The 11,758-nt window shown below is 53.1% G+C and overlaps 1 protein-coding gene across 3 annotated transcripts in view; it reads left to right on the forward strand.

Moving 5' to 3' along the window:
- SH3GL1 (SH3 domain containing GRB2 like 1, endophilin A2) overlaps positions 1-11,758 on the forward strand; it is a 28,553-nt gene that overhangs the window by 15,944 nt on the left and 851 nt on the right. The window contains exons 2-9 of one of the 3 annotated variants that reach the window (XM_059831667.1): positions 3,166-3,234; positions 3,337-3,409; positions 4,159-4,302; positions 6,074-6,207; positions 7,455-7,613; positions 8,169-8,272; positions 9,889-10,013; positions 11,681-11,683. In XM_059831667.1, coding sequence (XP_059687650.1) covers positions 3,166-3,234; positions 3,337-3,409; positions 4,159-4,302; positions 6,074-6,207; positions 7,455-7,613; positions 8,169-8,272; positions 9,889-10,013; positions 11,681-11,683 — 811 coding nt within the window. Of the gene's footprint in view, positions 1-3,165; positions 3,235-3,336; positions 3,410-4,158; positions 4,303-6,073; positions 6,208-7,454; positions 7,614-8,168; positions 8,273-9,888; positions 10,014-10,476; positions 10,794-11,680; positions 11,684-11,758 lie in introns of those variants that run through there. The other 2 variants (XM_059831668.1, XM_059831666.1) reach the window with 2 other exon arrangements.

Raw genomic sequence — 11,758 nt, forward strand, 5'->3', positions numbered from 1 at the left:
AACTGTCACCACATCCTCAAAAAAGCCCCTGAACCGCTCCCAGGAGGAAGCTGTGCTGGGATGTGCACTGGCAGCATTTCACCGACCATCTTACAGTTCGCTTGGGCCAAGCTGGACGCTGCAGGCAGCGCGTGGATGCTTCCTTCCTCTCCCATCCTGCAAGCAAAGGGCGAGCTTCCTGGTGAACTTAATGCTCCCCCGAGAAAGTCAGCCGCCTACGTGCCAGCGTTCGCAGGCTCTATGCAGGCAGCGCGACGAGATGCACGATGTGGCACTTGGAAACTTGGCTCCCATTCGCATCGTGAAGCTCTAGGTTAAACAAGGAGCGGGCGAGGGCTTCTCCTGGCTCGTGTCTCGGCTAGCGCCGTGGGGGAATCTGCATTAGTTTGTCTCCCTGCCTGACAGATTTTGGGAACGTGGGGATAGGGATGGAGCCACTGCGGATGGCACACAGTCTCTCCTTCTTGCCTCCCAGTTTAATTAGAGCCAGCAGGGAGAGAACCTCAATCTTACTATTCCTTCACAGCAGGGCACCAGTAGCATTTCTTGGATGTCAAAAGGAGGATTAAATTAGTCTGCAAGTGAGGGTTTTTTCCCTCCTTCACATCTCTCGGCTCTCTGGGAGGGTGTTAAGCCTCCAAAATCACTGTGGTGATCAATGCCTTTGACATGGCATGCAGTCCCTGATTACAGCAGAGCTCCCTGCCAGAGGGGTTATTTGCAGCTTTCTGGGCTGCAAATCCGTGGGTGGAGAAGAGTGGGAATGGAATTGCTTGGGATAATTGTACCCTTCCCAGGTGTATTAACAAATAAAGGAGGTTTCCGGAGGTGCGACCTTTGCGAAAGCGATCTGGGGCGTGCGGCAGCCCCGGTCTGTGGGACTTTTGGCAGGGGACAGACGATGGCAGCTGGGAGCGAGCTTTGCTCTGCTGAGCTTGCCCTGGCAAGCAACTGCTTCGTGGTTGTTTTTTTTTTCCTAGACCCAGTGTGTCTAGAGAGGAACGTGCGCCTCCCCAGCTCAGAGCCGGCTTGCCGGGGTGTGTGCTGGCACCCTAAGAGCAAAGCAGGCATCCAAAAAAAAAAAAAAAGCAAGAAATCACGCTCAGATGGGTTGCCCATCTGCAGGCATGGGGTGATACTACCCCTTCGAGCCTCTTCCACATGCTCGCCAGACATGGCATGGCAGGATGCGGGGCTGGGCCCTTCTGGCACGCTCTTGCTGGGTCCTGTGGACCTGTGAAGACCTTGTCTGCGGGTTAAGCAGGAGAATCAACTCCAGAGCTGAGCTGGGCGAACCAGGAGAGCAGCAACCCTTTCCTTTCCCCCGGTGTCTAAATGTCAAGGGTGAACTACAGCAGTCCCTCTTTGTGTGGCATCTCGGGTCCTCTGCTGAACTGTGCTTCCTCCAAAAGAGGAAAAAAAGGCTTCCCTTGGTGCAGCGAGGCCCCGAGAGGCTCTTGCCTCATTTGTCAGCCTCGCTGAACCCTCGTTTTGGCCCTGCAGTGATGGATGCTGCGCGGCTCCACGCTGAGCGGTGGGTTAGAAGAGCTCTCCGTGCTCCCCAGCCTCTCCTCCGCAATGTCTGCGCTGCCGCGGTGGCGTTGAACGACTGCAGATGTCTCCCCACTGAGATGCAAGAAGCTTATCAGCCGTGGCTGTGCTCTGAGCAGCGATGTTTGTGCTCAGCACCAGAGCTGGGCACTTGGCGTACCAAGGGTCTTTGAATATGTGCTTTTTGGTTTTTTTCTCCTCCCTATTTTGGGGTCTGGAAATGGGACTGGAAATGGGATTTTGCTGAAACGCTGAGGGTCTTGTTCTGCTTTGTAATAACAAGCATTTCTTCTGCATGGTACCTGCTTGGTAACTTAATTTTTGGGGGCCCAGGGCTGCATGGTAGGTGCGAGCGCACAGGGCGGAGTGGCTGGCGTGGTGTCTCCGAGTGCTTTTGAAACTGGATGATTACCTAAAGGCTTTTTTCCGCCCCCCCCCTTCCTCAAAAAAGTAAGGAACCATTTTGAATCCCCATGGGAGCAGGAGGGTTCCAGAGGAAGAAAGACTTGATAAAATCAAGTATTTGATGTTGAAGTAAACAAACCTGTATTGTTCATCCAGAACTGGAGTTTTGACTACAAACATGAGAAATCCTGGCAATGCCCTGCGGCAGGCGTCAAGCGTTTGGGAGTCAGCGCCTGTTTCCTAGACCACTTTTGATGTCTGTATAGGTAATTTGCTGTCCATTTGGACCAGTTTGGGGCAAGATAATCATTAATTTTGGCCAACCCGTATGTCCTGCATCCCTAGGCGCTGCCACTTGCCTTTACCACACGGACATGGGGCTGGGAGGGCTGCATGGAAGGACACTTTTAGGTGGATTTAATATGGCACTTATCTTTCAGCTCAGGCAGTTGAATGGTGAGGTTTAGGGAGCAGGGGTCTTTTCTCAGACCAAGCAATATTTAGAAGAAAGCTGATAAGCCCTTCACACAAATAGCCAAAAGCAGCCCTGTCTTTACAGCTTGTCAAACATCTCACCTTTTCACTAGTTTTAGAATAGGCGTCAGAGACGCTTTGATAAATGGGTTTGAAAACTTTGCTGTAGCTTCTGCAGATCTCTTTATCCTCTGCTTACAAGAATTCAAACCCCCGTGTCCCGGATCCTGAGCTCCTCCAGCATTTCCCCTAGGAGTGATGGTTTAGGGCTTTGGGAGGTCTTTGCTCCCTCCACACTCTTCTTGTGCTGGCTGCGGCGAGCAGAGCGTGTTCATTCCCTGTTTACTTGCATTTTGCCGTGTGTGAAACTGAAGCCTTGGCTCAAAATGGAGTCGAGAGACAATTCTGCTGTTTGCTTTTTCCAGCAAGCGTTGGAGTTGGAGCCGTGTGGTGTGATTTAAGGAGCTATGTAGCTTGTGTTGGGTGAGGAATATCCTGACTGAGCCGTGCTCGGGGAGGGTAGGAGGTGCTTGGATTTTTAGTGGGGCAGTGTTAGCAAAGAGCCACATCTTTTTAACACGCTTCGGGCTGTTCCTGCCACCTCCTTTCTCTTGCACATGCTGTCTGGACCACCCCTCTTCCCTTTCTGTCCCAGGGACTTACTGCATGAGGTATGAGGAGCTTCAAGCAGTTACTACTGTGCCTGATTCCTCCTCCCTTGTTCTTTTTCTGCAGCTGGTCAGCGAGAAGGTTGGAGGGGCTGAAGGGACCAAGCTAGACGATGACTTCAAGGAAATGGAAAAGGTGAGTAGAGAAATCTCTAAAATCACCCGTATAACTCCTTCGGCCTTGCCAAAGCCCTGAGCTGAACTTCATTGCTGCTGGGTCATCTTGTCTTTCCTACAGAAAGTGGACCTGACCAGCAAGGCGGTTACAGAAGTATTGACCAGAACAATAGAGTACCTCCAGCCGAACCCAGGTGAGTGCCTGGACCTCTCCTGTCCTCTTCCCTCTGCCCCCCAGTTTTCCAGGGAAAGAGGCAGAGAGGACAGAGAGACATCAGAGAGAACCTTTTTGGCCCTGAGATGTTGGTCACCAGCCCATGTTTGAGATGAGGCATGCTGCCTCCCTTGACCGGAGGTGTGCCGGGCCATCTTGAACGTGTGTCCGTCCTGTGGCCTCACTGGCTGAGCTAGCGGGGTCTGGCTCTTGGCTCGCTGATGCTTTACGACTCAGATAAAGATCCAGATACCCCTCTTGCTGTGTTCCTGGGCTTGAAGACGCTCTTCTTGCTGTCGAACAGTGACCAGAACAGACACATCTTTAGCCTTGGACCTAGAGAGGCTCTGAAGGGGACCCATTTTTCCTGGGGTGTCCAGAAAAAGTGGAGTCCTTGGGCTGGGAAGGGGTGGCTGGCTTTGTAGGCATCGCCTCTGGAGCCTGCTGTCCTGCGTGCTTCCAGGCAGCTCCTTCAGAGAGCACTCCAGGGACTATGGGAGGGCTGGGGAAACTCCTTTGGCCTTCACTGGTGAGCTGTGGGGAACTATTTTTGCTTGCTGTCTTGGAAAAGAAATTTCTCTTTTCATAGCGAATGATATTTCTGGTAGATGAAGACAATAGGGCTTCTTGGCTTTGGGTGTACCTTGAAAAAAAAAAAGCTGGCAGTAGCCAGCAGCTCCTGGCAAGTCCAAGTAATTGCAAACACGGCTGTGGCTGTTTCTGTGCCAGCTTCCAGAGCCAAGCTAACCATGCTCAACACGATGTCGAAGATCCGCGGGCAGGTGAAGAACCCCGGCTACCCGCAGTCGGAAGGGCTGCTGGGGGAGAGCATGATCCGATACGGCAAGGAGCTGGGCGAGGACTCCAACTTCGGTGAGTGTCCCATCGGGCCAGCTCCCCTAGGAGCGTGCGGATGAGATGGCGAAGGCTGCTGCCAAATTTCCAAGCTGTTATTCTAAATTCTGGAAGGGCTCTGTGACCCTTTGCATCACCTAACAGTACTGGGGGCTCTTAAAAGAGGTTTGAAGGCTTCCACCCGGGATGGCAGGGAAGGGTCGAGCAGAGCCCAAGTGTCCTGGATCCCAATCCTTGGCATTATGTGCAAAATCACCTCTTAATGCTTTCTTATTAAACACTGAGATAAATTTGCACGTAGGAAAAAACGCTTCCTTGCTTCTAAACTGAACAACGGTGACGTGGAAACTAGATTGAGCGAGACGTGGATTTTTACAGTGCAGTTTCCAGCTAGAGCTCTGCTATAGGGAGGCTGTAGCCAAGAAATCTTTTTGCGTGGCGATTTCTCATAACCGCATGTGACTTGCAGGGAGGAGGGGGGTGCAGCCTTTCGATGACATCAATTTTAATCCACTAAAACATCAGCCTGCGCACGTGACAGACCTGGTACAGTGCACAGCTGTCTGATGGCTTCCAGCGCAGGGAGGAGGCTTCTTGCCTCCGGAAAATTAAAAAGCTCTGGCTACTTTGAGGGAGTGACGAAGGATTCTCGAGAGTGCCTCTGGCCAGCTCCGAGCCCTGCATCTCTCTTGGCTTGCAGGAACTGGAGTTGTTACAGAGAGCAAGGGGGAAGGAAGTTTTTAGAAGAACACACCAAACCTGATTTCCTTTAATAGCCTCTCTTTAAAAGAACACTTAACTTGATGAATTTCTATGTTAGTACTGCATCCCTTCCTAGGACAGGTTATCTAGAGTTATCACAATTGAAATAACTCTTCTTGTATATTTATTTTTCCAGCTGGATGATAGAGTGATGTTTTCACTTTACCCTCTGTTTCACTTGTATATTCTCCTGCGCTAATGTAGTGCTGAAATGGTTGATTTGCCAAAGTTGCACGGGAATAATTGAATCTGTAAATGGTTTCCACTGGAATAAAAAGCCAAGAGTAAAAATGCTTTGCTGCAAGTCCATCTGGCTTAGCTGTCATTGTGGCAGGAGCCTTAGAAAAGCATGAAACGAAATAGGTTTCAATAAGCAACTTTGAGCTCTCTGATTCAGAGGGGAGGAGAAAGGATAAGGTTGGCCTGGTAGAGGTTAGTGTCTAAAATGAATAAAAGGCTGCAGGTTTGCTGCCAGCATCTGGGGAAACTTGAAAAGTTGGTCAGAGCGCTCTGGGCTTAAAATTGTCTGAACAAAAGGATAGCCAGGCTGGATCAGACTGAACGCGCCTCTGCCCCGGGCTTCTCTTGCCAGTAGTGGCCAAGGAGCAGAGCAAGGTTAAAGCACTGCATGGCCAATTAGCAGCTCAGCGACCCCCTGAGCTAACAGGGAGTTTAAAAATATTGCTTTTAAAAATATTTTTAACTTTTCCTTCCTCTGTGTAGTTGGTAGAGATTGTTCCTGTTTTTCAGATGAAAAAACTGAAGCACGGTAGTGAAGTGTCTTATGCGGAGACAGTACCGACAGGCAATTGCCTGCTTTCACGCCGGGCACCGCTCGCCCCGTGCCGGGCTCGGAGATTTGCTCCAGATAGAAACGTGGGGGCATTGGACGGGGGACGGAGCTTGCACACGCTGGGTGTCTTGGCAGAATGGCTCTGCATGCAGCCGCCACAGACTTCGGCTCTGTTTAACTGGCTGGCCCCTTCTCCCTTCTCCCTTTCTCTTCCCTTCCGTTTCTCACTCGAAGGCGATGCGCTTCTTGATGCTGGCGAATCTATGAAGCGGTTGGCTGAAGTGAAGGACTCGCTGGATATTGAAGTCAAACAAAATTTTATTGATCCCCTCCAGAACCTGTGTGACAAAGACCTGAAAGAGATCCAGGTAAACACCTTGATGTTTTTCTCTCCTCCTCATCTCTTTGTTTCTGGCCTCTCCTGGCTATTAGTGCATGTAACCGCTTGCTCTGTCATGGTGGGAGCCAAGGACTCCCATAGGTTTCAGGTCTGTTCCCCTGCACTTTGTGTGCTTTCTCTCCCCACATTCACTAGTGTTTCCGCCCTGCTCGGCGCCGCTGCTGCTACTGCTCCTGAGCAGCTCGTAAGGCTGGATGCAGGTTTGAATGGTTCTTCATTTACCGTGTTTTATGGAGGATGCTGTGGGACTACGTCCCAACATGTGTTCTGGGTTTGCTGAATTTGGTTCTTGGTGCTGTGAGCTCCCAGCCATGATACATTTGGGCTGCCTGGCATTAAACTTCACAGTCTTCTTTAGAGCTGTTGGCTCTATTCCGTTAGTAGCCTGGATCCTATAGCACAACTTTCAAGCTATGAGCAAGCTTCCCTCTAGGTCTCTTACGCTCAAGAAGGCCCTTCGGTGTCTCGCTGGAGAGATACGGAGCTTGGAAGCTCCCGTGTGCTACCACAGAGACAAGTCCGTGCAAAGCACAGCGGGGCTTTGTAATAGGATCCATCCCAACCTGTAATTCACAGGGCAGTGCTCTCGAGTGAATTTTCGCTTACAGTGGCGTCCCAGATAAAATAACCGCCAACTAGTGTTTCAGTACTTATCTGTACTCCAATTCTGCAGGCTGCTGTAGAGCTAATTTAAACCATCCTGCCCAAAGTAGTCAGGGGATGCAGTGCTCAGAACCTGCATCCCAATTCCTGATCTCCAGAGATCCCCGTCGCTCCTGGGGAGCTGAAAGTAGCAGGCCAACTCTTCATCTTCCCGAAAGGCTTGCATGGGGAACAGACCCGGCCTGCTCCCTGCAGTGTTTTCCTCCAGCTCTCGGCTGGAAGGGAGTGAAATCGCATCGTCGTGCCAATTTGAGGGTTGTTTCTTAGTAAGAAGCCCCTGCAGCCACAGCAGTAATCCTGGCCAAGCTGAGTTCGGATGGTCCGCTCCTTCCTGTTGCCTCACAGCAGCCCTGCCTTGCAGCTCTCATGTCCTGGAGCCTCTCCGGAGTCCAAACAAAGGTGGGAGCCACAGAAGCGTGTGCTCCGAGATCAGGTTTCTGAAACAAACTTGGCGTGTAACTAGAGCTGCCTTCCCAGCAGGAGAGCTTGGCTGCTCCCAGTCTCAGGCTTTTCCTTCTTTTCCTTTACTGTTCATAACCATCCTCTTCCCAGCACCACCTCAAGAAGCTGGAAGGCCGACGCTTGGACTTTGACTACAAGAAGAAACGACAGGGCAAAATTCCTGATGAGGAACTTCGACAGGCCATGGAGAAATTTGAAGAGTCCAAGGAAGTAGCGGAGACCAGTATGCACAACCTCCTAGAAACTGATGTGAGTGCATGGCGGGAGCGCCGGCTCCTCTGCCCCGGGCTGAGAGCTGCCGGGTGGGTTGTGTGTTTGTGTACACGAGGTTGGGATCTCTCGAGGGATGCAGAAGTTAGAGACTGTTTTCCACTCTTGTTTTTGCAAGTGTGGTTTTGCTCTCTGAAAACCCAGATCGGAGCGTCCAACACATGGTTTGGTGGGCCTCTTGTCCTTTCTGTAGCCCCTCTTCCTCATCCAGCTCTTGGCCAGAGGAGAGGCTGTGGCTTGTACTAAAACAGGGCTTTCTCAGTGTGCTGGTGGGAGCGAGTTTGGGCAGGTAAGACAGCTTACTTGGGAAGGATTGGAACAGCTAGCAAAGCCCAGAGAGGTGTCCTCTGTCCTGCTGAGTCTCAGCCAGTGCCTGACCTCTGGTGTCTGAAATCCCAAACCTTCCCTTCATCTCCCCGGGGAAGTTGCCCTTCGTACACGTTCCCCAGTATTGTCTCAGCCCCCGTGCGCAATGCGGGAGTCTCCTGTCAGCCGGGGAGAGCCGTTTATCCCACCTTTGCATGATTCTCGCAGATCGAGCAGGTGAGCCAGCTCTCGGCCTTGGTGGACGCCCAGCTGGACTACCACAGGCAGGCAGTGCAGATCCTGGACGAGCTTGCAGAAAAACTCAAACGCAGGTGAGTCCCGGGGTGCTGTAGGCACTCTCAAGTTTTCACAGCCACAAGCTCCCCCTGTAATACTTGTCTGCAAATATCTGACTCTCCCTCTGAATCTATCTCCTGGCATTAAAGCTGCTTCTTGCAATCACTAGAGCTTCAATCCGGACCCCCTCCAGGTTGGAGGGAGCGATGCCAGCTGCACAACCTGCTTTCAACGACGGGCACGTTCTGACATCTGAAACAAAGCCTCTGTGCTTGCGCCATGGGCAGCTGGTCTCTGCTGGGCTGAGCCCTGCCGGAGTTGGGGTGTGCTGCTCCCAGGCAGGAGTTGAATTTGGCAGGGGTGGAAAAGGAGGGTGAAAACCCCTTCGTGCCAGGGCTCACAGCTCCTTGCTTTGTGGGCATTGAGCGTGGGAGGGTCCCTCAAGAAGTGCCTTTTGGCCAGACCCAGGATCGAGTCAGAAGTTGCATCATGCTGTTGGACCAGATGGCTCAAATGGCACGAGCTGGACATGCCTGTCACCCTGTGTCACCTGGAACCGCCTAGCCTAGAGTCTTTGTGCCATTAGCTTCAGCTGTGGATAAGGAGGGTACCTGGAGATTGGCTGTGGTTGTGGTCCAGAAAAGTCCATGTCAAAGACTCCCAGTTGCTCTGAAGACCAGAAGGTGAACGCAACGTGGTGGGCATGACGTGGTGGCTGCAGGCCAGTGGAAGAGCACCTACATCACCTCCTTAAAGGCAGGCATCTGTGAGCCCCCCGCCAGACCCCTCATTTTCCAGCTCTCCCTTCTGTTTACAAGGCAGTCTCCTGGTAGACCCTGCCGCAGGCTTGGCACTGCCGTGCGTGCTCTGGAGTTTTGACCCGCGTGAGTTAGTGAAAGGCAGATGGGTGTCTGGCACACAGGAACAGGGAGAGCCGCGGAGCTGCCTGGTCTTGCTGGTCTCCCTGCCCCTCCTCGAGTGCCTGACCTCCGCAGCGGCCCCGGGGAACGTGCGGTTGCTGCCGAGGTGCCAAGAAACACAGAGGTGCTGTTGAAATACCGAGCGAGCTGGTTCACACAACTGCTGTGACTTGCACAGTTGTTCTTCCTGCTGCTCTGTCTCACCTGAGCAAGTGTCTCCCCAAACCCTGGCCGAGGAGGGAGAGGTGGCTTCGTTGCATCTGGGGCTTCCCTGCAGAGCCGGGGACATGCCTTCCTCAGCCCTGGCGCGGGGTGGCTTGCACAGAGCCAGGGCAGCCTCTCTGCTTCTTGGGGCGATTTGGCAACGCTGCCCTGCTCTTCTTTCCTCATAGAAGAAACTGCTGAGTGGATCCTGTGTCTGGTTTGAATTAAGAAGAGCTGGGAGGATCCTGCCAAGTGTGAGCTTTCGAACTGCAGCACGAGTGTCCTCTGCTGGCCTGAATTGCCTGAGACAGCTCCGTAGCAAAGCCTGGGGCATGTGGCCATTAGAGAGGGCCAAACCCCGGGAAAGATCCATCTTCAAAACACCCCAGCACAGAGGGTTGTGCAGATTCTTGTCTACAAACCAATTTGGTCCCCTGCGTAGCCACCGAGGAGAATAAATATCATGTTAATCTCATCCTATTCTGTTTCATATTTCAATTAATCCACATTTCTTTTCCTTCTTCCAGAATGAGGGAGGCCTCCTCGCGTCCCAAGCGGGAATACAAGCCCAAACCCAGGGAGACATATGACTTTGGAGACACTGACCAATCTAACGGGGGCTTCTCTTGCAATCCTACCCCCAAAGTCTCAGGTAAAGTTGTCCCATGTGCGTGCGCACACAGGTGCCTCTGGAGCAGCCTCCTGGGGATGGAGGGGAACTACGGAAATGATATTTCTGGTGTGATGGGTGTGCCTGCACGGGCTCTGAAAAAGTCAGAAATGCCTCTAGACTCGGGCTGTTTTCTCTTGGGGCCCAGCAGCCTTCCTTATATTGGCTCTGGGGTCATCCCAGCGAGGTCTCCAGCCTGGGCCGCTTGCCTGTAGTGCCCAGCCAGTGCCAGCATTGGCAAACAGGAAAAATGAAGCATCTCTCGCTCCCTCCCCATCTTCCATCGTGCTGCATTTTTCCCTCCCTGGTCCTGGCAAGGCAGGCTGGTTGCTAACACAGCACGTGGGCCACCCTGTTTCTCCTAACAGATCCTCCCTTTGGGCCCTGCCTTTCCCTCTCTCCAGTTCACGTTGTTTTAAGCATGTCTCTTTTTGTTTGGAAGCAGCTTCCTCCTCTTTCCGATCCGACAAGCCGTCCCGGGCCTCCGTCAGGAGTATCCGTGAGTTTCCTCCCTCCGCACTGCATGATGTGTGACCATCTCTCCCCATCCCTCCTCTCTCCTCCTTCCGTGACGCTGCCGCTTGGAGCCGCTAATACCTCTGTGCTGAGCCTGGCCAGCAGAACAAGCCCAGCTAAGCTAAGCTGAGCTAAGCCCCAAATTAAAACAGCCGCACTATATTGGTATTTACCACCCCGAAGCTGGGGCCTTTGCTCACACGGAGGAGTTGTAGCAGCTATCATCACGCAGGCATGTCCCACGTGAGGCCACAGGGATCAGATGCTCTTCCGTGAGGTATCGGACATCTCAAGGATTACCCCATTCTCGTTACAAGCACCCAGCCTGGATCTCTCCCGCTCCTGCTCGTGCTGACCCCGTACCCCACTGCTGAAGGCTGGGGGGAGCGGGTAGAGCCTAGGCACGCTGAGTGGGTTTTGTGGTCCCAGCTGGGCAGCGAGGAGCCTCGAATGGGTTGTGACTGTGGGGTCTGCAGGTCAGCCTTCCTGCTGAAGGGAGCCGGGGGGTCCCGCTGGGGTCCCGAGGCCAGGCTGGGTCTGTGGCTCGGAGGCACTGTGGTGGGGAAAGCTCATGGTGGTGCAGCGACGGGGCGGGAGGACTCGAGGAGCCTGGTGTAGGGGAAGTGCTGTGGTGGTGGACCAGCCTGGTATTTTGGGAAGTTGTCTCAAAAACATGAATCTGCTTGGCTGCCGCTTTTGGTGTCTTCCGAGTTCTCTTCTAATGCTTGGTCCTTTCTTGCTGTGGATGTTGAGCAGACCAGATGTGCTGGCTGCTGTTCGTGCCGTTCCCCCTGCCCTGGCTGGAAGAGCTCTAGCACAGAGCTGTGCAGGCTCTGGAGCAGCAGGGAGGGGAACGGGGGCCCTGCAGACCCTGGTGGTCTGTATTAGCTCAGTCCCTTTTCAGTAGGATCCGGGCAAAGCTGAGTGCCTGCCCATCCCAAAACATTAGTACATAGACTGAGCAAGCAGCAGCTCTCCCTGCTCCCGGAAAAACCCCTTTGGCGTCAAAAGATCTGATGCTTAAATCATGGAGCTGAGATGTGGGGAAGAGACTTTGGTTTTCTCCCCATTTTTGGGGGGCCTCGTGTGCAACACCGAGCTGCTGATTGATTTGAAGCCCTCAGCCCAGGGAGGCAGTCACAGTCCTCTCCCTCCCATCGCCCTCAGGCTCGGGGAAGCAGAGGGACCCCCGGGGTCCTCCTCCACCACGT

Source organism: Gavia stellata, chromosome 32 (genome assembly GCF_030936135.1).
Source record: "Gavia stellata isolate bGavSte3 chromosome 32, bGavSte3.hap2, whole genome shotgun sequence".
NCBI classification, from domain to species: domain Eukaryota; kingdom Metazoa; phylum Chordata; class Aves; order Gaviiformes; family Gaviidae; genus Gavia; species Gavia stellata.